This window comes from Rhinolophus sinicus, chromosome 17 (assembly GCF_057876585.1).
Source record: "Rhinolophus sinicus isolate RSI-liver-muscle chromosome 17, RSI-T2T, whole genome shotgun sequence".
NCBI classification, from domain to species: domain Eukaryota; kingdom Metazoa; phylum Chordata; class Mammalia; order Chiroptera; family Rhinolophidae; genus Rhinolophus; species Rhinolophus sinicus.
The window spans coordinates 53686865-53712407 of record NC_142517.1 but is presented as its reverse complement, the minus strand read 5'-3'; the positions used below and the strand labels follow the sequence as shown (position 1 = coordinate 53712407).

The 25543-nt window shown below is 39.1% G+C and overlaps 1 protein-coding gene across 6 annotated transcripts in view; it reads right to left on the bottom strand.

Moving 5' to 3' along the window:
* The window catches only part of IL1RAP (interleukin 1 receptor accessory protein), a 128119-nt gene that overhangs the window by 86777 nt on the left and 15799 nt on the right, over positions 1 to 25543 (bottom strand). Inside the window, exons 1-2 of one of the 6 annotated variants that reach the window (XM_074329427.2) lie at positions 3433 to 3603; positions 1343 to 1451 (exon numbers count right to left, since the gene is read on the bottom strand). The exons of 2 other annotated variants lie outside the window; for them this stretch is intronic. In XM_074329427.2, the coding sequence (XP_074185528.2) occupies positions 1343 to 1345 (3 nt within the window). In that variant the 5' untranslated portion in view covers positions 1346 to 1451; positions 3433 to 3603. 3 more of the 6 variants (XM_074329429.2, XM_088794504.1, XM_088794503.1) reach the window with 3 other exon arrangements.

The following is a 25543-nucleotide window of genomic DNA, read 5'->3' as shown; positions in this document are numbered from 1 at the left end:
TGTAATGGTTCCTATTTTGATTAATAAAGATGTGTTTGAGCCTAGTTATAATGATTTAAAATTCACGGCCCAAAAACCACATTTACTTCTGCATCAACCTAATAAATAGTAGGAGGGTATGACTCTAAAGGTATAACACTAGGGAGTCATTTGGGGGACAGGACAGTACTGTATCTTAATTGGGACAGTGACTAAATGAGTCTATATAAGAGTTACTACTCATAAAGCTGGATTTCAAAAATAAAGTCCATTTTATTGCATGTTAATTAAAAATATTTTTAAAGTGGTATAATTTTTCTTTTTTAAAAAGCTCCACAAATGATTTGTGAACCCTTTTACACAGTCTAAATAAATGAAAGCTGTTTTAACCAAAATACGGTTTCTATTTTCAACATTTACTTTGAAAATAACATAGCCCTGTTGTTAAGTACTGAATGTTCCAGAAAAGTCTAGCGGTACAGGCACATAGAGAGATCAATGAACTGCCCCAACTTTCAGCCTATCAAGCCAGTGTTGCTAATCTTGATACAACGGCAGAGTCAAAGTTCATACCAAAAAACATTACCACACTCCTCTTAGATACCTCTTCCCCTTTCTTACTAAATAGCTTCAAAGAGTTTGGAACTCTGAGAAGACATATATAACACAATATACCACCTGCCCTCTTTAGAAGCTTGGAATAGGATGTGAGCAGATTGATTTCCTTTCATCCCTTAATATCCTGAATAGGAACATGCTCTGTGAGGTGAGGGAAGAAATAACGTTAAGCCTCATCTTTCACAAGAGAGAACTAGAACTAGGTATTCAGTGGGATGAAGGTGAAAGAGAACTGAACTTGGAGATTTAAGCTTGACTGCTTGATCTCAGACAACCTCAGAGACGAGGAGAAGAATATTCACAGCAACGAGTTAGCTCAAGTTATAACCTGGTCAATGTGTTAATGACTAATTTAAGATTAACGTACTAGGCATTCATGGACACTTCTCAGTGAGAACAAGAGTGTCTTACTGTACCCTTCCCTTAGTGGGTGGACAATTTGATGATTAAGTATTCTGTACTTAGGGATACCAAGGGAGGGTTTTTTCATGGGGGTGATAGGAACCAATACCCACTTCATCAGTTATTTGGGAGGAGTGTCCTTGATAATTCCTATAGATTGATTAGCACTACTGTCCAGGAACATAAGTATCCCTCAATAAATACTTGCTATGATTAGCTCTTATTAAATGAGCTAATATATGTGAATCACCTGAGAAACTGTGGAGACGCAGACAAATGTGAGCTACAATGAACTTATTTACAAAGAAGAGCCCAAGTTACTTGGTTTAAGTTAACCACTGACCATTGGGCAAAACTTGCCATGTCCTACACTTTGCACATACTAGTTCCAAGTTTATTGCTCTGTTCCCCAAATATTTCAGAGAAGATGGTCACGGTTGTACATCTTGCCTCTGTAATGTACAAAAAAGACAAGATTGTTATGATGTGCTCTACAGTGAAAATTTTTAAAAATTTATTTTTCAATTACAGTTGATATACAATATTATATCAGTTTCAGGTGTACAACGTAGTGATTAGACATTTATATACCTCATGAAGTGCTCACCCTGATAAATCTAGTATCCATCTGAGACAATGAAACTTGAACTTGGAAAAATTATGGTCCAGAAGGTTTCCCTTCCAGAATTCTCAAATACCTCAGCTTTTAGTGGAAGTAAAAACCTCTGTCCTAACTATCCCATCGGGTGGTTGTCGGATATCAAATGATGTGACACATAGAAGGAAACTTTGTAATTATAAAGTGCTATACTAAAATAAAGTGTTATCACATTGGTTTTATTATGGAATAAGCTAGGCTTTTTGTTTGTTTGTTTAAATTTGAAAGAATCTGAAGGGGTGCTTAATTTATAACTTAATTTAATTTCTGGCTTACCTTTCTGGCTCTGACAGGGAGGCACAAGAGTGAGGCTTCTAAGTTCTATTTCTTAGTCAGTTGATGATTACATCATGATGTATTTACAAAAATCAATCAATCTGTACAGTTACCATTGATGTACTTTACTGTTAATATGTTATGCTTGTGTAAAAAAATTATGGAAAAACTTTTGCTTAATTGAAGTTAAAGGGTAGTTTAAAACAACAGGAGAGGGTTAGAAAAAGGCACAGGATAACATGTACAACCTTTTAAATCAAGAAAGCAGCTTAAAATCCAACACAGAATGTGACAAGGTGTCATGTCAGGGAACTTCAAGGCTGGGGAGAGGGGTAAGAATATTTGTGATGAATACTCGTATACTTCACATTTTTCTCATTCACACAACACATATGTATCAAGCTCTGGACAACATCGAAGAGAAAAGGAGGGAAGGGAAGTGTCCATGTCCTCATGGAGCCAGCGGTCCAGATGCAAGAGCAGTGCTGCCGCAGAGGTGTGTGAGAGTACAGAAGAGGGAGAAGTAGCTCACTGGGGAAATGGGATGTCATACGAGGTTCAGGTAGGGGATTGGGTGGTATTATAACCAGCAAAGACAGAAAACAGTCCTATCACCTTGTAGACTAAGATGTAGTCACCTCCAGGTTAGGAAATTCATTACTTTCCCCAGCATAGAAAAGCTTCTTAGCCATCCGAGTTTTCTCCTCTTAAATTTCATATAATGACATTGACACTAATAACCTCTCTAATTCAAAGGGATGGTCTGAAGATCACGATCCTGGCTGTGAGGCTCCCAAGAGAAAGACACCATCAGCACACTGTTAGAGAGGCCACAGGCAACAAAACTGCGGCCGAGTTTTCATGGATTTCTCCGTAAGGATGGTACACTCTCACTCCTGCATCTTACAGAATTGAATTTTGTTCAAATCAAGTATTTATTGAGCCCCTCTTTCATATACTTTAATAGAAACTGCAGTGTACAGAAATAAACACAACATTTCTTATAACCATAGATCACACAGTTTGGGAGCATAATCAGACTTATAAACACAAAAGAAAATATTTTTTAAAAAAGTGGTGAAGAGAACAAATAAATGATCAAGTACAACACAATCACGCCAAAGTACAGGATGACAACTATCATATCCCATAGTAAGCACTCTGCCAAAGGACTAAGTGGCCAAATTGATTTTGAAAAATAATATGTCCCATATCTTTCTTGGAGATTCACAGTACACATTAGCATTGTAAAAGCTCTGGTAACCTACCAAGTAAATGCTGTGGTTCATTTGTTTTAACACCACATTAACCATAGTTATTTGACCATGGACTCCTTTTTTTATGCATTAAACCTCTTAGGGTTTCATTGGAAAATACTGATATTGATAGTGAAAGCTCTAATTAGAGGAGAAGGAACCCAAACCCTAATTCCCAGATCAATCCTCAATCCATAAGATATAGATGCTTTTCAAAATCATCCAATTCCACTTGAGACTAACCTGGCTTTGCTGCAGTGTCAACACCCCTCTGCAGCCTTTCCTGGTTCTCTCTTATCTTGCTGCTGGTTGGAAGTAAAACACGCCTTTTCTAAAAACTCTGGGCAGCTATCTTCATCTCCCTTAGAGTGCTAAGAAATGTCTGTCCTGATCTGTTTTATTTAGGTTTTCCTCTTTCACCTCACTTTTTGGACGAGGACTCCAAGTTTGTGTCCACAGTACATAGCCCAGTGCGTTTATACAATAAGCACAAATACTTATAGGGCAAGTGCTGGGTGGCAGAAAGAACATCCCCCGAGGACACAGTCCACCTCTGTTTAGTTTGCTGTTGGTCACTCTTTAACTGTGTGCCCTTAGATAATTTACTCAACCCCTGTGGACCCTGGTATCCTCATCAATAAAATAGGATAACAAATATTAACTTCATGAACTGCTTTAAAGATCAAACTAGATAATATTTATGAAAAAGCCTTCATAAATGGTGAAGAGTGATGCAAATATAAGATGCCAATACTTTATTTTACACAGGTTTTCGCACGCACACTAGATTCTTCAGGAGAGCTAAAGTCCACCCAGAGGATGCAGTGGCCTCCAGGGGTGGGTTTGAACAGATGTCACGGTGAGCTCTGTGACTTCTCAAGATGCCTAAAAAGCGAACCTGTCTTCAGAAATTAGACTGGAATGGATCTAAGGCAGCCCTGGTCTCACAACACAGTCAGCTATATTTTCACAAGATCACATCCCAATGGCAGCCCCACCCCGACTTCTGTCAGGTAAAATGATTGGCTTGCTAGGGAACATCTATCAGACTCGATTTCACCTGCCCTCCTGTTCAGGGACTCGGAAGCTTCAGTAGCTTCAGCTACTCAGACCCTGCAGCATCCAGAGGTTCCTCTTTCTCAATTACACAGAGAAACAGGGGGAAGAGTCCGGGTCCTATACCGACTCTCGCCTTAACTGGCTGTGTGACTTTGCCCAAGCACTTTATTGCCTTGGTGCCTCTGTTTACACAACTAGCTTTATTAAGAAGAGTTAAAGTCAAAAGTAAAGTAGAACTTTCACAGAAGTCTTACCATGTACCGGACTGACACGGTGCCAATCATGAAAAAGCGCAGGGGCTTCAGGACAGCCTCCACCTTCAGTCATTTTGTCTGCTGGAGAACATGGCCCATGAGGCTTCCTCCTCATCCCCATCTGCGACCCCAATCTTGTCCCCAAAATGCAAAGATAATCTTCTAAGTCTTCCTGGGAACCCCATAAGCCCAAACTAGAGAGCTTTAAAGGAAATATCATCTCTCTGTATCTAAAGTGTTAAAGAAAATCCCCTTATGAACTAACACTGAGGAGGTCTGTGTGAGTCTGTGTTCCTGTTGAGAAAATTCTATGGCTTCTTTCACTGATTTTTGGACACCATGATCATCCTGACAGATGGCAATGTGCACCCACCAGTCCCATAGTCTGGGATGTGACCTCAATCTACCAGATCACTCTGGATGGAGGGAGACGGTGGGGGTTTCTGGCCACAGTTCTTTACATATGCATTTGACTTTTGGTGACTTTACTGCAAATAAAGTAAAAGCAGGCAATCAATCAGCTTTTCATCAGAATGAGAATAGGCTGCAATTCTATAGTGCTATTATCTAGTGATCCATAAACTAAAGACTGAAGTGACCCTCTTTCAGCAAGTGTGCTTTGGCTTCACCGTACAGCTACTTAGATAATAAGAGTACCCTCATAGAGAGGTTCTCAAGCTGTGCTTAACAATGAGGTTTTAAAATGCTTTGAAAAATTAAGCAGTGGGGCAAAACATATACTAAATATTTATATATACACCGGAGGTGCCAAAAAAATGTATACACATGACTTGTATTCATCTTTTGTTATCGGTCTATATTGAATATTACAATTTTAATACAGTTTTTTTTTTCCTTTCTTAAAATGTGTATACAGGGGCTGACCCGGTGGCTCAGGCAGTTAGAGCTCCATGCTCCTAACTCCAAAAGCCTGCCGGTTTGATTCCCACATGGGCCAGTGGGCTCTCAACCACAAGGTTGCCGGTTCAACTCCTCAAGTTCCACAAGGGATGGTGGGCTCCGCTCCCTGCAACTAAGATTGAACACAGCACCTTCAGCTGAGCTGCCTCCCGATTGGCTCAGTTCGTTGGAGCGCGGACTTTCAACCACAAGGTTGCCAGTTCGATTCCTCGACTCCTGCAAGGGATGGTGGGCAGTGACCCCTGCAACTAAAAATTGAACATGGCACCTTGAGCTGAGCTGCCACTGAACTCCCGGATAGCTCAGTTGGTTGGGGCATGGGCTCTCAACCACAAGGTTGCCAGTTCGATTCCTCGACTCCCGCAAGGGATGGTGGGCTGTGCCCCCTGCAACTAGCAACGGCAACTGGACCTGGAGCTGAGCTGCGCCCTCCACAGCTAAGACTGAAAGGACAACAACTTGAACCTGAACGGCACCCTCCACAACTAAGATTGAAAGGACAACAACTTGACTTGGAAAAAAGTCCTGGAAGCACACACTGTTCCAAATAAAGTCCTGTTCCCCTTTCCCAATAAAAAAAAAAAATGTGTATACATTTTTTTTTGGCACTGTGTGTGTGCGTATGTGTGTGTGTGTGTGTGTGTGTGTGTGTATTACAAGTCGGATATTTTGTGGCTGCATCATAAAATTTTTAAGAGCAGTTTTTCTAATACAGAACTAATAAATAACAACTGAATACCTACTACTTGGACCCTCTGTGCTGAATGCTAAAGGATGAAACAGATTTCAGCATGCCCCAGCCAACCAGGAACCCACAACCGAGTAGGGACTCCAACAGGCATGTTGCTAATTACCACCTTGTAGTTAAAAGCTTCTTCTTTTATTGGGGTGACAATTGTTAGTAAAGTTACACAAGTTTCAGGTGTGCAATTCTGTAATACATCATCTATATATCACATTATGTGTTCACCACCCAGAGTCAGTTCTCTTTCTATCACCATATATTTGATCCCTTTAACTCTCATCTACCACTCCCCTCCCCCATTACCCTCTGGTGACCACTAAACTATATCTTAAAAAAAAAAAAAGCCCCTTCTTTTAGTTCAATGTTCCAGTCCCTGACTCTGCCACTTAGTACTTGTGGAACATTGGGCACACATAATCTGTCTGCAGTTTAGTTTCCTCAACTGTAAAATGGGGAGACTAACAGTACCTACTTCATAGGTTTGTTGACAGAATTATGAGTTAACATATATAAAATGCCTAAAGGAATATTTGCTATTGTTATTTCTCTAACTGTACAAGTCAGTTTAGCTGGGCTTGTTCCTGCTATTGAGTAAATAAATTAGTCCAAGCGACATGCTCTGAGGAATGAAACACTTGCATTTTAAAGGGGGGGCGGGGGGTTTGGGGGCAGGTTGGCATCACTGCTGGACTCGTGAAGACAGGTAACACAATGAAATGCAGCCATGCATAAGGAGAAAAGACATTTAGGGCAAGATTAAAATAAAACAAGTCTTACTTTTTACCACTGAACTAAAACTTGGAAAATACTAATTAGGTGAATATTATCTTCGTTATGAAGTCCCTAAAACTATGGACTAGGCACAGCAATTAGAGATAGGAATTGTATTCTGCACATCATTTCAAGGGCATCCACTCCTTGAAACCGTTAATCATATCAATGCCTGGTGACCACATTCTGCCCTAGGTAGCAGTACTAGTGATTACTGGAGTCAATAGGACATTACCCAAGCAATTCGGCCACAGAAAGCATGTTTGATTATGCTGACCCTGCTAGTTCAAGAATGGAAGGTTTTCTCATTAGCAAAAAATATACATATTTAAAACACTTTGCCATTCATAAAGTTATTTTTTTTTCTCACACACATATTCATTTAAACCTATAAAGACTGTCAGGAGTTTGGTATTTAATATCAATCGTATTTTACGAAAAGAGGAGTGATTTCTTCAAAGTGGCACAGAGAATAAATAATGAAACAAGTGTTCAAACTCAGATTATCTTGACACCACATCTCATGATATTTCTACTATAGTGCCCTTTCTGTTCTTGTTGTCCTTACTTTATAGGTTTGTATTAAGAGACATGGGGCCACAGAAACACTACTATCTACTGGAGTCTGAATGTCTATCTCCTGCTTAGCAAACAATTTCAGTATCCATTCTGTCCTAAAGAAAATCTCATGTTGCTTCAAAGCATTGATCTGTAACTGTCCCCAACAACAGGACCGGAATGCCTCCCGTGGCCCTGGGAATTTTAAATAAGAAGTCAATGAGAGATGCTGGTAAGTGGTTCTATAATTGTCTAGGGGCGGCTAAAACCTCGGTGGAATAATAATCATATCAATATGCTGGCTACACGAATGATCCCGCACTGAAGTACAACAGGGCACTTCAACTCCAAAGCCTGAGGTGGCACATCTGCATAATTAATCTCACTCTGCAATAACCCTGCAGGGTCAGCAAGATGGGCATTCTGTAGCCGAAATTAATGTCTTATTATTTCAGTCCCCTTTGGTGTTTCTTCAGCTTCAGGAAAATAATAGAAGACATAGCAGCTCTGTTGACATAGACAGGGTCTTAAAGGATCACCAAGTTACAAAAATATCCTCACATAAATCTTGGTAGGTAGACAGGTGATGAATTGACAACATAGTTCTAACACAACCTACTAAATGCAAGGCTCCTGATATACCTATATTTTTAATTTTATTCTTGGATTAAATCAGACACTGAAGGCCACATAGTGATCCATATTGTCCAGGTTGGGTTTCTACAGAATGATTTTAAAAAACATATATATTTTGTTATTGTGCCTTCATTTTAGAGAAACATTAGGTTATTAATATTAGGTGAAAATTAGGTTAAAGTTATCTTTTGCTGCAGGATTGCTCAGGGTCTTTAGGATGCTTATGTACACTGCAAGACTAACTTACTTAGGAATCATTTACAGTGCTCGTCAAACTTAATTGACTTTATGAATTCTTGTTTAAAATACCTCTAAGCACTAGGATGCTTGGCAGAGTTTAGAAATGCTGACTGAAGTTCTTTCAGAAAAATAAGGTGGTGGGGGGGGAAGGTTTCATCTGTATAAGGTACCGACAATAGACCAAGCTGTGAGAAATTCCTGTAAAGTCTCTCATGGGGAATATTAGAAAAAAACTCTTGGTGAGGTAAGGGTCATGAATTCTTAATTGGGGAAAAAAGTGGGAAATTCAAATCAATTTTCTAATTTACTAAGCCATCCTTGTGGCAAGCTGTTGCAGAAACAATAGCATAATAACAAGCTACAATGAGACATAAGACAAGCTGCTGGATGTAAGTATGGTAATGCTATGCTTGGTCAGTATAGCTAATTGGAGTTGATTATGATTTCACTTCTAGTGTTTTGGATGCTTAAAGACCGCTGCCACATCAGTACATTGGACACCATAGAGAAAGAGTAGGAAAACAGAGGGGAGCTATTATTTCTCTGATTATAAAAAGAGTCAGCACAGATGAGGAGATCAGCAAAGAACACTTTCCCCTCTGTGACCTTCATATATGCTAGAAAAAAATAAAAATGCTATTATTTTTAATTGGTATGCCCTTCTCTGAAAAAGAGAAAGATGTAGAAAAGGCTGACCTAAAAACCACTTGTTTTTTTGCCATGTAAATATTCTTTCTATCCATTGATGCTTGAAATCCAGACCAAAAATCTTGTTCTCAAAAGCCAAAAATAAAATAAAATAAAATAAAATGTTTACCACATCACAAACAAAAAGGTTGCAAAAGCCTTAGAAATGTTTTGGGGGCCATAAGGCACCTGTAAAGGCTGACTGATGACAAGGACCAAATCAATTTTCCCACGCAGCACATCATAATTGTATTTCCCTGATGTCCTTCGTATGACATTCTGGATCCTCCGGGATCTGGCGGCAAAACTCCTCTATCCAACCCTTTCCTGCTCCACTCCTCATATAACCTGGACTCCAGCCACAGGCGCACATACAGATGGTGCTATAAATCACTTCCGTGTCTCCCTTCCCTTTTAATTATCCCTCTGCCCGGAATGCCCTGTGTGCCCGTCTTCACATGTACAAACACTGCCCATCCTTCAAGATCAGTTTCCAAAACCATTTCCTTCATGAAACTTCCCTGCTTCTCTTGGCCAGATGTAATGTAGCCCTTCTTCCTACAGCTTTCCCTATGTTCTCAGTAATGTAATTCTTTACCCTATACTACAATTAAGTGTGTGTGTCTTCTTTCTTGAGACCCTTGAGAACAGGGTCAACTTTGGATGAATGGTTGTCTCTCAGGGCCCAGCATGAAGCCTGGCACACTGAAAGTGCTTAGTACTGTGGACTGAATGAATGACTGTGGTCTTCTGAAGAGTCAGCCGGTCATCTACCCTGATTCTACAGGCTGTTCCTCAGTCTAGAAAAATACCATCACTCTTTCATTTGTTTTCCACACCTCTGTTCTCTCAACACTCATTTCTTATTCCAGATCATCTCCAGGGAGGTGTTTTCTCAGTAAAATCTGTCAGACAATTTACAAGTATACCCTGAGATTGTCATCTGCTTCATCAGTGTAAGACTTGATCACGCCTCATATTCCATACATTTGCATTTATCCTGTGCATGGTGACACTGAAGAAGACCCCCAGTGAGCTCTTGCCCAAGTGTCCACAAAGGAAATGCCTGGGAGTAGCCCGGATTATTGTTTAATTTGGATTCATAGTGTCTGATTCAACATTATTGCAACTCATTATTTTTTTGGTCAGGGTGAAATCTTCTGTGCGTGTTGCTGCTGGGGAAAAAAAAATTCTCTTCTTCCTAATGTATATGTTCCAGTGGATGACTGTATTCTAACTGCCAACTCTAGAAGCTGTGAGGATGCATCTAGACTTAGAAAGGAAGAGCCAGTGAAAGGATTAACAGACATTCCTTTGGCCCATTCCTATCCCTCCCCAAACTCTGAACTCTATAGAGTTTTTAAACTGGAAGCATGATTTGGGTCAGGAGAGAGGGACGTGATCAGGAACTAGAGGAAAGTAGAGAGTGGAGAGGTCATAAACCAGGCCAGGAGTATGTGTGGTGAAGATAGAATCTTCCCAAACGTAAGTTTCAGAAAAATATCTGTTCACTTATTCAACGAATATTTCCCAAATCCCTACTATATGCTACTGTGTTTCCCCAAAAATAAGACCTAGCCAAACCATCAGCTCTAATGGGTTTCAGGGAAACAGGGCAGGTACCTTCTTCAACTGAAATAATTCATGCTTTGACAGTAGACACAGTGCTTCTTTGCATGTCTTAGTTTATTTGATATTCACAACACTTGTTCAGAAAGGAATATAATTTTCCTGTTTTACAAGATGAAGAAATTAGGTGCAAAAAAGGTGAAGTATCTTACTCAAGCTATCACAGCAATCAAACAGGAGAGCTTGGTTTTAAATAAGGTTCTCTGATTGCAGCAGATCACCGGCCCTCATACTTTTACATCATTCTCCCCAGTGCCTGTAGCAGGCTATATGCAAAACATATGAAGGGAGTGGTCAATACTTAGTTTGCTGTGTTTCACAAAATAACCCAAAAGATCAATTAAGAAAGATAAAGATTCAGTGGAGCAAAGGTCATAGAAAATGTCAACTTAAGCAAGTAACATTTTTGAATTATAAGCAAAAAATATTTCACTCAAAAAGCAGTTTTTATTACTCGGAAAGTAATGGGGTGGCACAAATGAGATGTGTCTGGGAACTGCACAAACTTAGGTTATTTGTAATCAGGCTACCATTACTTGAATAAGTGGGGGCACCACATTCAAAGGTTTTGAAGTTGTTTTTCCCAATCAGTTTCCCAAGAAAACACCCTTATGTTTCAAATCCTAGTCAAACATAACTCTACTTACTGCTATAGGTAGGATATTGAAATTTCACGGGCAGTTTTTGATAGGTAGGTTATGATGTTAATGACGGCAGTTGCCAGGGGCTGGAGGGAATAGAGAGATAGTGTTTAAAGGGTACAATTACTGTAGAAACCTGGGAATATGAAAAAATTCTGCAGACGGATGGCAGTGACAATTGAACAACAATGTGAATGCACTTAATGCCACATATCTGTACACTTAAAAATGACTAAAATGGTAAATTTCATGTATATTTTAGTACAATATTTTAAATCTTAATGAATTTTCAAATCAGATTCCAACATGAAGGTATATAATCTGCTACACGTGGCCAACCTCAGCTGAATCTCAACTCAGTGAAAACTAAGACTTTAATTCTGACCTGCATTAGTTAAACATACTAAAACATGTCCTAGCCTCTGTATAAATCAATACAAATTAAAAATAAGAGGCTTACTTCTTGTTGAAAATAAAGGAAGAAATTTCATTCTCCTCCTTTTTGTCAGAGCACTGATTACTGATTTTAGAAAAATAGTAATTGTTAGGTATTATCTCTTTATATAAACCCGTTTGAAGACTAGGTAGGTCTCGTCAGCTTTGTGACCTGGGAATGTCTTTCTCTAAGACCTAGTGAGCATCTTTCTGAAATGTAAACATCAAGATAGGGATGGTATCTTCCAGTTTCTGTGGGATGGCAAGAGCCCAACTTCAGTGGGGCACGTTCCTCCGAGTTGCAAAATTACTTCCTGTCAGATCCTGCAATTACACTTCTGGGTATGCATCTGGAAGACATATCTTCACTCCATATTCATTCAAGCACTATTCACAAGAGCCAAGATGTAGAGAAAACCTAAATGTCTACCACTCATAAATAGATAAAGCAAATGTTGTATATACATACAATGTAATATTATACAGCCATAGAAATAAAGGAAATTCTGCAATATGTGACAACATGGACAAACTTTGAGGACATTATATTAAGAGGAATAACCCAGTCACAGCAAGATAAATATTGAATGCTTCCACTTATATGAGTTATATAAAATAGTCAAATTCATTGAATCAAAGAGTTGAATGGTGGTTGCCCAGGGCTGGGGCGAGAAGTGAAGTTAGGAACCAATGGGCATAAAGTTTCAGTTAAGAAAGATAAATAAGCTCTACAGGTCTGTCCTATAACATTGTACCTATAGTCAACCGTAATGTATTATAGACTTAAAAATCTGTTGAGTGTAGACCTGTCATGCAGGGACTCTGGTCCTGCTCCCCGCACAAGAACGCATGATATGGTGAGGCCAAAAAGGAACACCCATGGAGCCATAGATAGGGGAGTCATACCACTATAGTCTCGCTGGTGGCTGGTCAAGACACAAAAACAAACATCTGCCAGTACCCCAATGAGGGGTCTTCCTGCACCCCCATCTCGCTGGTGGCCAGGTGAGACACAGGAAGTAGGATCCACACAATCTGCAATCTGCCATCGACTTCTCCGCCAACCAACCAAACAACCAACCCCCTAGCGTAGCCACAGCAGTTATATTAGTGGCTAATAGCTAACTGGTTACAGCTGATGGCCACCCAGCCATAGTGGATGGCCATCTAAGTACAGGTGATGGCCATCTAATAACCAAGCCAGCACCTTCTCACGTGAGGCTGAGAGCCTGGAAACTGCTCTCTGGGACTCTGTCCCCGCAAGACCTTAATGTTAAGTATTCTTACCACAATAAAATACAATTAAAACAAACAAAGATATGAGATGTTTTCCCTTTGGATAAAGCCAATTAACTAAAACAGAGAGTTATCCTTATTACCATGCAATGTCAGGATGAACTCTGTGTGACAAATAATGCTACAAATTCCTCTTACTTGAGGACAAGCTATTGTTGTCTTGAAAGCCTATGCAGTGGGCTGCACGGCTGTATAAAAGGGTGGGTTTGCTTTGCTTTTGCAACCTCAGCGGACCGCTTGTGATGCACACCACATTCAGTTTAATACTCACTGAGTAATACAAGTGTTTCCTTTCTTACCTTTGTGGAGAGGATTCCAATGAGTTGAGAGATTTTGTTTGTAATTATATTTCCCCAACACCTCCTAAACCCGTAACAACTATAAATTTCCACTATAATAAATTTTAGGGAACAGTAAACTAAAATACAGACACACACAAGAGAGAAAAGACTAATTCTCATTATTATAAATTAGCAGGAAAACCAGAAGAAAGGGGCAAATGAACTTCTAGAAGAAAAGGAGGAACAAATTTTAAAATAGTGAGTATTGGTATCTATGAAAACAAATAAATGGTTAATTGTGCATCCAAGACAGGAAATTTCCCTGCAGACAAGCTCATGCAAAGGCTTTGTAAAATGACTTCCAAACAGAGAATTTTGTGCTTTTTGAGGCTTTCAGCTTCCGAATGAACATCATACAAACATTAGTCCATCGAAGACAAAAACTGGATGGATAAAAGGGAAGACAGATAAAAAGAGACCTTGGGAAGGAGGAAGGAAGGGAGTAAGAGAGGAAGGGAGAAAGAGGGAAGGAGAGAGAGAGAGAGGGCGAGGGCAAGTGCGAGGGAGGGAGAGGGAGAGGGAGAGGGAGAGAGAGAAGAATATGAATGTGAATAACAGTAACCAGAATTCATAGAAACTAGTCCCTCAATACTCTAATACACTTCCTGCCATTTCTGCATATCCAATACCTCCTGGATTTCTCTAACCAAAAACGATGACAATTCTGTTACATGATTGTTAGTATTTATCACCTTCTACCTTCTATTCTGGTGACTTCTGTCCATCTCATCTCTTCTATTTTATTGTGAGCACCTTCAAGTCTTGAAGGCCAAACAAGTTGTGTTTTGTTGTTTTATAATTCACTTTGCATCCATTACAATGTCACATGGAGAGAGCACAGAACTAGCAAATATCTTCTAAATAAATTAATGAATATAAGTAGAAATAAGCATACAATTTCATAATCTTAATAATCTAAGAGAAATGATGAAATATGTATTACATCTTCCAAATTTGTTTTTAATAACAGTAAAAACATAGCAAGTGTCCACTAGGCTTGTTGTTATACAGGTTGAATTATCATTTATGTGGTTATTTATTTTATTTATAATTATATTATTTATATTTACTTTATTTTACTTATTTTATTATTATGCTATTTATTATTCTCATTTTATGTACTTATTTTATTTTATACATTTATTTCTATATTTATTTTATATATTATATGTATTTAATTTTACTAATTATACTCAGCATTTTTGTGAAGAAGCAAGGACATAACCAGGGTTGTACAACATGAAAGTATTGATTATGGGGTTAATCAGTGGAATAAGTAAGAAAACTACAAAACAAAGTGGTAGAGACTAGAAGAGAAGACGGAATGACAGACAATAAGAAAAACAATAATCCAGGGAAAAGTGGGAAAGATGGAACTGCTAGGGGAAAGAATCTGAAGAGAATCTACAAGGGGAGATGGAAATTATCTTTGGAAATTATGAAGCTTCTCTAAAACAATGTTTATTTCCTGAGATCAGATGTACCCAAATCTGATTCTTACTCTCACTTTGTGATTAATTAGGCTTCCAATTCTTGAAACAAATAAACAATGATGCCAGTTGTCCAGCTGGAATCTTATTAATAAAATATCAACACAACATTTCCCTGTGCCTTAAATTGAACCCCCTGGACAGCAAATTCACATGAGCTTCTGAAAGCTCAAATACCCCATATCATTGTGGCACTTCTCAAAGAAGTGAGAGAAAGAAACAGATTTGATAATGGGGTGAACCCTTTTGTACTAAGGTCTGTAAAACCCAATCACAGCAATGACAGAAATGAGACAATCTGAAAGCTATCTTGCTGACAGAACTCATGAACATACCCTGCATACCTATATTTCCCTCACTTACCCCACCTCATTGAAAGCGCAGACTTTCATTCAAAAACACACACTGAAGGTCCTCTACTGTGTGCCAAGCCGTCCACTGTGCCCTGCCGATGAAAGATGAGGAAGACACCATTCCTGATCCACTGACACAAAGTAGTCAAGAGAGAGGCAAAGCCGGAAGCCTGTTCTAAGACAGCATTTCTCAAATAGCAATGTAAATAAGGATGATCTTGAGGTCTTGGTAAAATCGAGGTTGTGACTCAGTAAGTCTAGGACGGGACACAAGAGTCTGCATTTCCAGTCAGCCTCCAGAGGCTGCATTTGCTGCTGCTCTGCAGACCATAGATTGAGAAGCAACCCTCTAAGTGATAAAGTAAATGGAAATGCTAAGTAAGCAGTGATTCCTTCCAGCTGATAGGTTTACATAGAGAAGACCCTGCATTGAAACAGGTAGAGATGTGTGTGCCTGTGAGGGTAGGTGGGGACCAGAGAGACCACAGAGGACAGTGGGGGAGTGAAAAAGAAAGGAGGGAAGGAAAGAGGAGGAAGAATTGCAAAAAGAGAAAATACTTTGAACAAAGTTCTGAAAGCAGAAAAGTACATCAGGTATTTAGAGGAAAGCAAGATATCCGGTAAGACTGGAGTATAATCTGCAGGGGAACAGACAAGGAATTATGGGAACTAGACCTAGAGTGCTAAACCAGGGGAGAAATGATGGGGATCTTATATAGATTTGACCCTTTTGGTGGGCAAGGAGGGACATCTGATCACCAAAAAGGGAGGCAAATTCCAGCTGTTAAAATAAATTATGCAGAATACGGCATCCTAGCATTTAGGTCAGGCCTACCGTTATTCATAGTCCACATTTTCATATTTATAACAAAGTACCCAAAACCGTTATTGCTCTTCGATATAATTGCCTCTCTGCAAATCATAGCGCATCCTCAACTGACTAGCTTTTCTTCAAATGAGACTATGTAGGCCCAAAACAAAATATGGTCTGTGCCATGCTCCTTAAAGAATCTGACATTCAGAACCCTAAAATCAAGTAGTGGCTCAGCAGAATCACAAATCATTTCTATTTATTCTCAAAACCTGATAATTTCCAGAAACATTTCATAATGCAGTATCCTAGAAAAGGAAACTAAATGAGGTTCTAACAGTATGCAGGGTTTACAAAAGTGCCTAAATAGAAAAGCATAGTACAGTGTCAGTGCATGGTGGCAGGGGAAAGGGGACCCACAGGATGCCTAGGAAATTCAAGGACAAGTTCATTGCTGTCTGCCAACATTATTAATAGGAAAAAAGAAGAGAAAAGTTATCTATGGTACCTAAGGTAAAGTATTTGTCTCTATCAGTATTTGTTTCTGTGTCTGAAAATTAGTAAAATCTGTAAATATGGTGTTATGGCTATGAGTCTCACTTAGCAAGAGGCTGAAGGCCAAATCCTTTAATAGGTCTGAAAATACTGGGGGAAAAAAGCAAATACCATGCATAGACACATAAATGGATATGTGATAAAGCAAGTCTTTTATAATGCTAATCATAGAAGCTAGGTGATGATACATTGGTATTCATTGTAACATGTTTTCAACTTTGCTGTATGTTCTTAAATTTTTATAATAAAATGATAGGGGGAAATACCTATAATCCTGCTAGCCCTCATTTTTAAAAAATTATATTAGATAGGAAGGAAAAACATTGGGACGGCTGGTTAGCTCAATTGATTAGAGCGCGGTGCTCTTAACAACAAGGTTGCCAGTTCGATCCCCACATGGGCCACTGTGATTTGCACCCTCCACAACTAGCTTGAAATAACTACTTGACTTGGAACTGATGGGTCCTGGAAAAACACACTTAAAATAAATAAAAGTTAAAAAACAAACAAAACATTATTTCCCCTTCTCTCTTTTCAGCATTTATCAATTTCACTCCTAACATAATCATTCATACATTAACTTTTTTTTTTAGATTCAGATTTTTCCATCTTTTCATATACTCGTTTATTTATTTATTTATTTATTTATTTTTTTAGTAAAGTTTAATAATATGTGGGTCTACAAGTTGCTTCTGTTATTTAACAATATATCATTCATGTTTTTCCAGATCTGTTCGTGTAAGTACACTTCATTCCTTTTAATGGCTAAATATAATTCCATTGTCCATAGTATATTGAACCATTTCCTTATTGATGATATTTTGATTTTTTTTTTTTAGTTTGCTGTTTTCATACTTACAGATTATGGTGATTTTCCTTTAGCATTAATAAAAATCCATAGAATTCCTAGCATCTACCCACAGTAATAACCTAAAATGATTCTACTGTCTAAGAAGCTTAACAGTGAAAGGAAGTGGAAAGTGCAACTCACAGAATAAAAGTCATATAGTTCTACCTCAGCAGTTAGTGACTCAATTACTAGACAATGTGTCAATTATCAAGCAAATACCCATTAGCCAACAATGAGGCAAACTAGTGCTCTAAATAAAACCAGGATGAGTTCTGCCTTAAAATCCAAAAAAAAAAAAAAAAAAAAAAATTAAAAAAGAAATAATCAACTTCACGTATAGTACAGATCCTCAGATCCTCATTCTAACAACTTGGTTATCTGAGCCCTTAAGCCAAAGCAAGAAAGAGTAGCCAATTTGGATGGAAGGCAAAAGGTTTTTATAAGAAGGTCTGTTGATGGCAGTGAGAAAGTTGAGGTATTGCAAAAGTGAAAAACAAAACAAAACAAAACGACAGTAATCTCAGAATCTGGGGCCATTTAGTGTTAGAGTCTTACATATTTCATTATATCCTGGGGACATCAATCATTGCCATGAATTACTAATTAAAAGTATAATTTCTCAGCACATCTCAGGACACTCATATAAGATAGCCATGTAGTATGGAATATACTTCAGAAACACATGCGATTTTAAAACAGTTACAACAAGATCCTTGATTATAGAAATCTCAAGAAGCTCTTGGGCCAACCACCTCACTTAACAGAAAAATAAAAGCACAGAGATAACATGATATCCAAGGTCAGTTAGTTGTTTGGAATAATCAGATTTATAATCCAGGATAAGTAAATCTTATACTATTGTATTTGTGGCTACCCCATGATTATAAAATTAGTAATTAGGAACTGAAATCTTAACTTTTCATAATGCTCTGTGACCTAAAATGAACCTATTATTGAGTATTTTCACAGAGCTGAGGTTTTACATTTAAGGAAGACTGTGATCAGAAATGTGAGGGTTAGTGTTCCTGGTGGGGACCCAAGAGTGAGTTATAAGGCACAGTTTTTCTTGGAGAAGGTAGACATTCTAAAACCTACAAGAAAGAATGGCATTATTGGCCAGGAACAGAGCTGCACAAAAGGGAACTCATGTCCAATACATATACCATGGGGAAAATAAATCATATATATATATATATATATATATATATATATATATATATGTATATATATATACACATACACACACATATATATGTATATATGTATGTATATATGTATATATGTATGTATATATGTATATATATGTATATGTATATATATATATGTATATGTATATGTATATGTGTATATATAATATTATACATGACAAATCTCCTTGCTAGTAGGTTTTTCTGGTCACCAAATTCTATTTTTGAGCATCAGTCAACTTTGAGAATCCAGCCTGATTCTTTTCGCTAAAGACTCACCATTGCTAAATACACCAAACAGGCAATATATTTGAAAGCCAATCACACAAGGACTCAGGAGACTTAAGTTCAAGGGTCTTAAGTCTGTTAAGATTCCCTCTGTAGTTGGCAGCATATGTCTTTGAGACACTTTCTGATATGCTGCCAACTACAGAGGGAATCTTTTCCAGGGAATGTAACTCTGGAGAAGGGCCTTGGGGTGGTTATGTGGAAAATGAGCCAATTGTACCTGATGATCTCTAAGCTTCCTCATGGATATGATTCATGGTTCTACACAGATCTTAACAAATAGAAGTGAGACAAATAGGGGAACTCCAAAGATTACCCTGTAATACAGACAGTTTCATATATTTGTCACAGAGTCTTATTGCAACAAGGCTTTTCAAGTCCTATTTAAAATAGAGGACATATTTTCCCTAAGCAATATCTTCTACTTAGCTGCTTTTTAATTCTCTCCCCCTTTAACTAGCTGCTTATCAAGATGACCTCTAGTAAACCAGAAAGGGCCTCAGAAGTCAAATCATGTTATTTGGGACACTATTTGGGAAACAGGAGACAAAGAAGGAGAGGTTACTTTCATGAGGCCAATGGCTCACTTGTGAAAATGTGAGATGGCTTTTGATTCCCATTTCAAGCCTTTCTCTGATGAAGCCATGCTGCCTCCCATCTCTGAGAAACTACTAGAAATTGTAACTGTCCCCTAAAAAGAACACACCATTTATATCTCTGCTAAGAGTCATGTCTAAACAGGCAATGGTCCTGTGTCAAAAGAAGACAGCTGCTTGGGCCCAGGAGCAATGAGCAGGCTGCTAGAAAAGCTGAAGTTTCTGTTCTCTGCCCACGACTTTGTGAAGATTTATGGCGTACATGGGAAATCTTGGCCAAACTGCCTCCAGACAATGTTAGACAGATCCCTATGGATTCCTTGCAGCTATGAAGTTTTCTCACGTTTATTTCCTGGGGACAGTGGGGCTGACCTGACTTCAGATAGCTGTGAGTTCCTGAAGCTTCCCTATAAACGATAAGACTTCATAGATTTGAGCAAAGCATACTTAGCTATAACATTTCATTATATACACAGACACACATGCAGACAGACACACACACACACACACACACACACACACACACACACACACGGCGCCAAAAAAAAAAGTATACACATTTTAAGAAAGGCAAAAACTGTGTTAAAATTATAATAATATATGCTGATAACAAAAGATGAATATAAGTCATGTGTATACATGTTTGTATATATTTAACTGGGTTGGATATTGGTAAAGTCTTTGTAAGTCCTAAAGGGAAAGATCACTGTGTTTAAGTAAAAACATTGTCCGTTCTTAATTGCAGCAATGGTTGGCATGACTGGTTGCCAGTTTGGGTATCTCTCTTTTTATTCTTTCAAATCAAAGCTGTTAATCAACTACCGGATACTTTCTATTTGTGTAATACTCCTTCCTTCAAGAACTGAGAAATTGTCTCAGTTCTGACATTAAATCAAAGGATTATCATTTTTGAACAGCACAGCTTTCAGATTAGTAGTAAGCCAATTTAAAAAAGAAAATAGGAAAAAAAAAAAAAAAAAAAGCAGCCTTGCATTCCTGACATCCTGGCCAGCAAGCAGCTCTCCTTTGAAATGGCGCAGCGAAACTGCTCTCAAAGACACTTTCTCATATGCTGCCAACTACGGAGGGAATCTTTTTCAGGAGATGCTTGTCTGGTCTGACTCGGACTTGTTTCAGGGTGTGTCTTCATTCCTACAAGAGGTCTGCCCTGGGCAAGACTGCATTCATTAGTAATTAAAACAAAACAAAACAAAAATCCCGAGCTGGCAGCCAGTGGGAGGTTTTCCTACACGGATGTGTACCTCCCACGTGCTCTGGTCACAGACACGACTGGGCTGGTAAGATGGCCTGACGGATCTGTGCCAGGCCCAGCACAAGTCTTCCATTCTGACACGGAGTGCTGCCAAGGGGGAAGGAACCACATCCTTCCTCATCCTAAGTCCCCTTCTTAAATCGAGTAGTTGTTCAGATAGGGGAAGCACGGGGGGGGAGGGAGGAGGCGACATCACTAGTTGGTGTTAATTATAACAAGGGGAAACCTTTATTCCCAATATGAACTTTCTAAGTGAATTCAAGACAGAATCTCAAGGCCGGAAAGGCCCTCAAATGTCATTTTGACGCAAACTTATTTTTCCAATGTTCACATCTCCCTGTAACATCCTTGCCAAGTGGATGTCTAGGCCCTCTTTACATATCTCTAGTGATGGTGAATGCATGACCAATTTAGTTTTCATATGGCCCGTACTGTAATAAATGTCTCATTAAGTGGAGCTGGACTCTGATTCCCTGGAATTTCTACCTACTTGTCCTGGTTGAGGACTCTGGTGCCATGTCAGAAAAGTGCCTCTCTCTTTTACACATCTTTGGGCATTTAACCCATTGGTCCTGGTGTTTGAAGGAAACACTTCCATATCTCCATAGATCTCACTTTCAAAAATAGGACAGTAGGGCTTCTGGAAATCATTTGTTCCCCTACTCACCTAGCCAAACCTCAAAGTCAGAAAAGCATATACTAAGGAAATGAAAATGCCATTAAAAGAGGGAGAACAGCGTAGGTTCCTTACTGCCTGGGCTTAAAAAGAAATTGAACAAAGGAGAAAAGGAAGTAATAAGAGGCCAGAAACTCCAATGACCAGTGGGCTAGCTCACCCAAGCTGGATTTCTAGGGAATTGCTGAACAGATCCGTGCAGTAACCAAACATCTGTCACTAGGTGCTCATGTATGAGTATGTGTCAGCTAACTGGACAGGGCCAAAAGAAGACACGCCTCACCAAAGCCAAGGTTTCAGCATGGCTTTGGAATCACACACAACTGGACTCAGCTCCTCCGTAGCTATGCAAGCTTCTTAACTATGAGCGTGCTAAGTCTCAGTTTCCTTTTTGGTGGAGACGTCAGCAACGTATCTCATGGAACTGGGTATCAGGATTACATGAGATAATCTTATAAAACACATAGTAAGCACTCAAATTTGTTAGCAATTCTGTTCTTGTTTGTTTGTTTTTCTTTCTTGTTACTAGAAGTCTAACCTTTGCTTCACCCAAACTTTTCTCTATGTACAAATACAAGGAAGCAGAAAACCTATATATCTGGTAGGGAGAAATGAGGCCCGTTCTCAGGTGGGAGAACCAAGGCAGGAGAGGCAGCACACTACAGTGGAAAGTTCACTGTCCCAGAACTCGGAAGGCCAGTTATAGACAGGTTGGCTGGCTCTAAACAAGGCACATCCCTCTCTGGTCTCTTTGCAGTCAGGGGGTTAGCCTTTTGACCTTAATGATCTAGTAGTCTCAGAGAACCATTAAAGTACTGTTCAGTGGCAGCTGGAGAAGGTCGATTTCTATAAGCCTCCTGCTCCCCTGAGCCATCTCTCTATGTGAATAACTGCAACAATCCCAGATGCCCCAAAGCACAGAACCTGGGGTTGTCACCCCAATTTCAAATGCCATAGGCATCCCTCTAGGAAGACAGAGCACTTCAGGGGTACACTGAATGTAGGTTATAGCTTTTGTATTCTCTTGTCATTGGCTGCTGAACTCTCAGGTAATATAGCACAAGGGTGTAAGTGTGTGTTTTAAATAAGTCAAGACAAATGAATGAGTTCTGCTGTGTTTTGACAGGTAGGAAGCCAGAGATACGTTTTTTAAACGTTTAGGAGTATGTGCTTGAAAGCACTGACAGGGAAGACATATGGAATGACCTAATTTAAGGATGTGTGGATCTCCTGGGAATGTTAAGGTACCCGCTCAGGTCTGCTTTTGTAAAGGCTTTCCTCTTTACCCTGTGTTTGGTGTTCTGTACTTTAAAGCAAGGCAGTAAAAAATCCTGCAAGGAAATGAGGAATTGAACAACAATAACATGTGGGTTGTGAGGAGTTTGCTCTCTGGGTGGAAAGAGATATTAAATGTAATGAAATCCAAAACGTATGGAGAGATTTAGAACAGGACACCGCATAACCAGATATGTGTTCCAAGAATATTATCAGTAGGTACAGAGTGAAATGGAGGGACAAGTGAGAGAAAGGTGTCCGTTGAATCTATGGAGCTGCAGTGAGCACTCTTGACTCATCAAAGGCTAAGTGGCCACTTGATGGTTATCACAACCTCTGAGCTTCAGTTTTCTCACTTACATTCATTCAAGTTCAGACCAAACTGACCTTGCGGAGTCAATGTCAAGTCAAACAAGATAATGGACATGTAAATAATTTGCAAATTGGTAGGCACTTGGACAAACATAAGGGAATACTACTATTACCATTCAGTAAAGACAAAAGCCATTAGTATTTTACTAAGTGAAATAAGTAATATTTACTTTTCCCTCAAAATGATACTGACGTGGTTGCATAAGCCAATTTCATTTCAGTTGAAGTTCCAAGTGCACATATACCTTCTCTTCTCTTCACATACTGGAGGCATAATCATCAGGGAATTTTAAAGAACAGATATCTAGATATGCCACAATGACATTATCATTCACAATAATAACCGTAGGTCAAATCACCTTGGCTGGCAATGTACACTGATTTAATTCCCAGGATAATCCTGAACAACCTCTTAGGAAGACTCTGAGTCACCTCCTTTGGTGAGAACAGAACAGAGCTCTGGGGATGCAAATTTTCTTGCCTGGATGATTATAACAAGATCATCACTAATTGTTCCACCTATTCTCTTTCTAAGTTCCAATGTTTTGACTCCCAATGCAAGATCTGTCTAATATACATATCTGATAATATCTCTCCCTTGCTCAAGAATATGCAGTGCTTCTCCTTGCCTTAAAGGATTAAGTGCAAATTCCTCAGCAGGGTATCTAAGGTCCTCTATAACAGAGACTCACTCATCTTTTTAAAGTCTGATCTTCAATGAATCTGTTGCTCATATACCATCTCCCTGACAAATGGGGCTCTTACCGAGCAAGGCACAGGCCTCCCTCCTTCACTTTATGTTTTCATTCTCTTCCCTTTATTTGGGATATCATCTGTGGTTTTTAACTATATCAACTTCCAATGGAATTATGTTTTCCAGAATTCCCTTTCCTGTCTGGGTCCTAGTTAGCACTGCCTACAGGAAAATCTGCATGAGTTGAATGCAATAAGTGAAGCAGTGGCCATAGCTTTGGGAAGGTCCTTTTGGTCATCTGTGGACTACTGCAGCTCACACACATTATTGCTGAGCTGGAGGCTCAGCTCCTAGAGGGGGGCAGCAGCCACACCCATAGTGCTTCAGCTCCATTCAACTTCTCCAAGTCTGAAGCCAGGCATGGGTGATACTGCACGGCTAAGTGCACCATCTCCTTCTGCAGGCCACCCACATAGTAGGGGTTAGATACAGGGAGAGACAGTTAAGGGTTGAGGTTTGCCCTCATGAGTTCCACTTCACATCCAGCTTTTCTTCCTGACTGACTGCCTGCCTGCCTGCCCACCATAGGGAGAGGAAACAGTCTTCCACAGATTTCTTCACCGGCTCCCTGTCAGGTTCCTTGGTTAGTGACTTTTATCTGATCTCCCAACTGTCCCTTTTTGGGGCTTTAATTGTCCCCTAAAAGCTCCCACAATTGTAGATCTAGTCCCTATGATATGTCCCATATTCCATATCATTGATCCATATAATTTCTACTCTTCTGGTCAGACCCTAACTCATATACCACTGCACCTCACCAATTTCTCTCTGTGTAAAACCTGTTCATCACTCAGGCTTACTTCAAATACCACTCCCTCATAAACCCCTTCTGGAGTGACACAAGCAGTCTTCTCCTTGGAAACACCAAAATATTTTACCGTATATCTTTTAAAAGTTATGCCACACACTCTTACACTATTCCAAATATTATACAGACTATAATAGCTTTCATTATAATTTATAAATCTTTATTCTTCAGGAGCTGTGTTTATGGGATTATATTTTAATCTCCATATCTCACCAATGTCTCGCCTGTAGGAAATCCTCAGAAACGGCTTGCTGTCCAAAAGAGTAAACGAATTTCTCATGCCACTACTTCCTCTTTAACAACACAGGTAACTGAAACCCAACGCCACTGTGTAAGTATGCGTGGTATAGTCTCACTCGTAAGAGACTATTTCTATAGTCACTTTAATTTTCCATTCCCTTCTCTCAAAAAACAGTCTCTTTGGTCCAAATTCAACACTGTTTATTCTTATCTTACACACAGTTCTAACACAACTCGTTACCTGGCTCCCTAGTCAGTACTAAAGCAGAAACATCTAATTGAATGGGGAATGGAGAGAATACTGCTAGCGCAAGACAGGTTGAAAGCAGGAAGAAATAGCAGACGATAAGACAGAGAGAAGACAGAAAATAAACAAAAAAGCAGATTATACAAATTTAAAAGTATATGGTCTGGGGCCATATAGTATATGAGGTCAATGATCTCACCTCAATAAATTCTAAAGGAATTACAGTCCACTCCAATAAACGTCCTGCATCACCAAGAGTGAGTAATGCCACATATTTTAGAATAATCTCTTCATGTTATTTTAAAATAAAATTCAGTTATATATGAAATTTTACCATTTAAAAAAAAATCTCACAGCAGCTCTTAT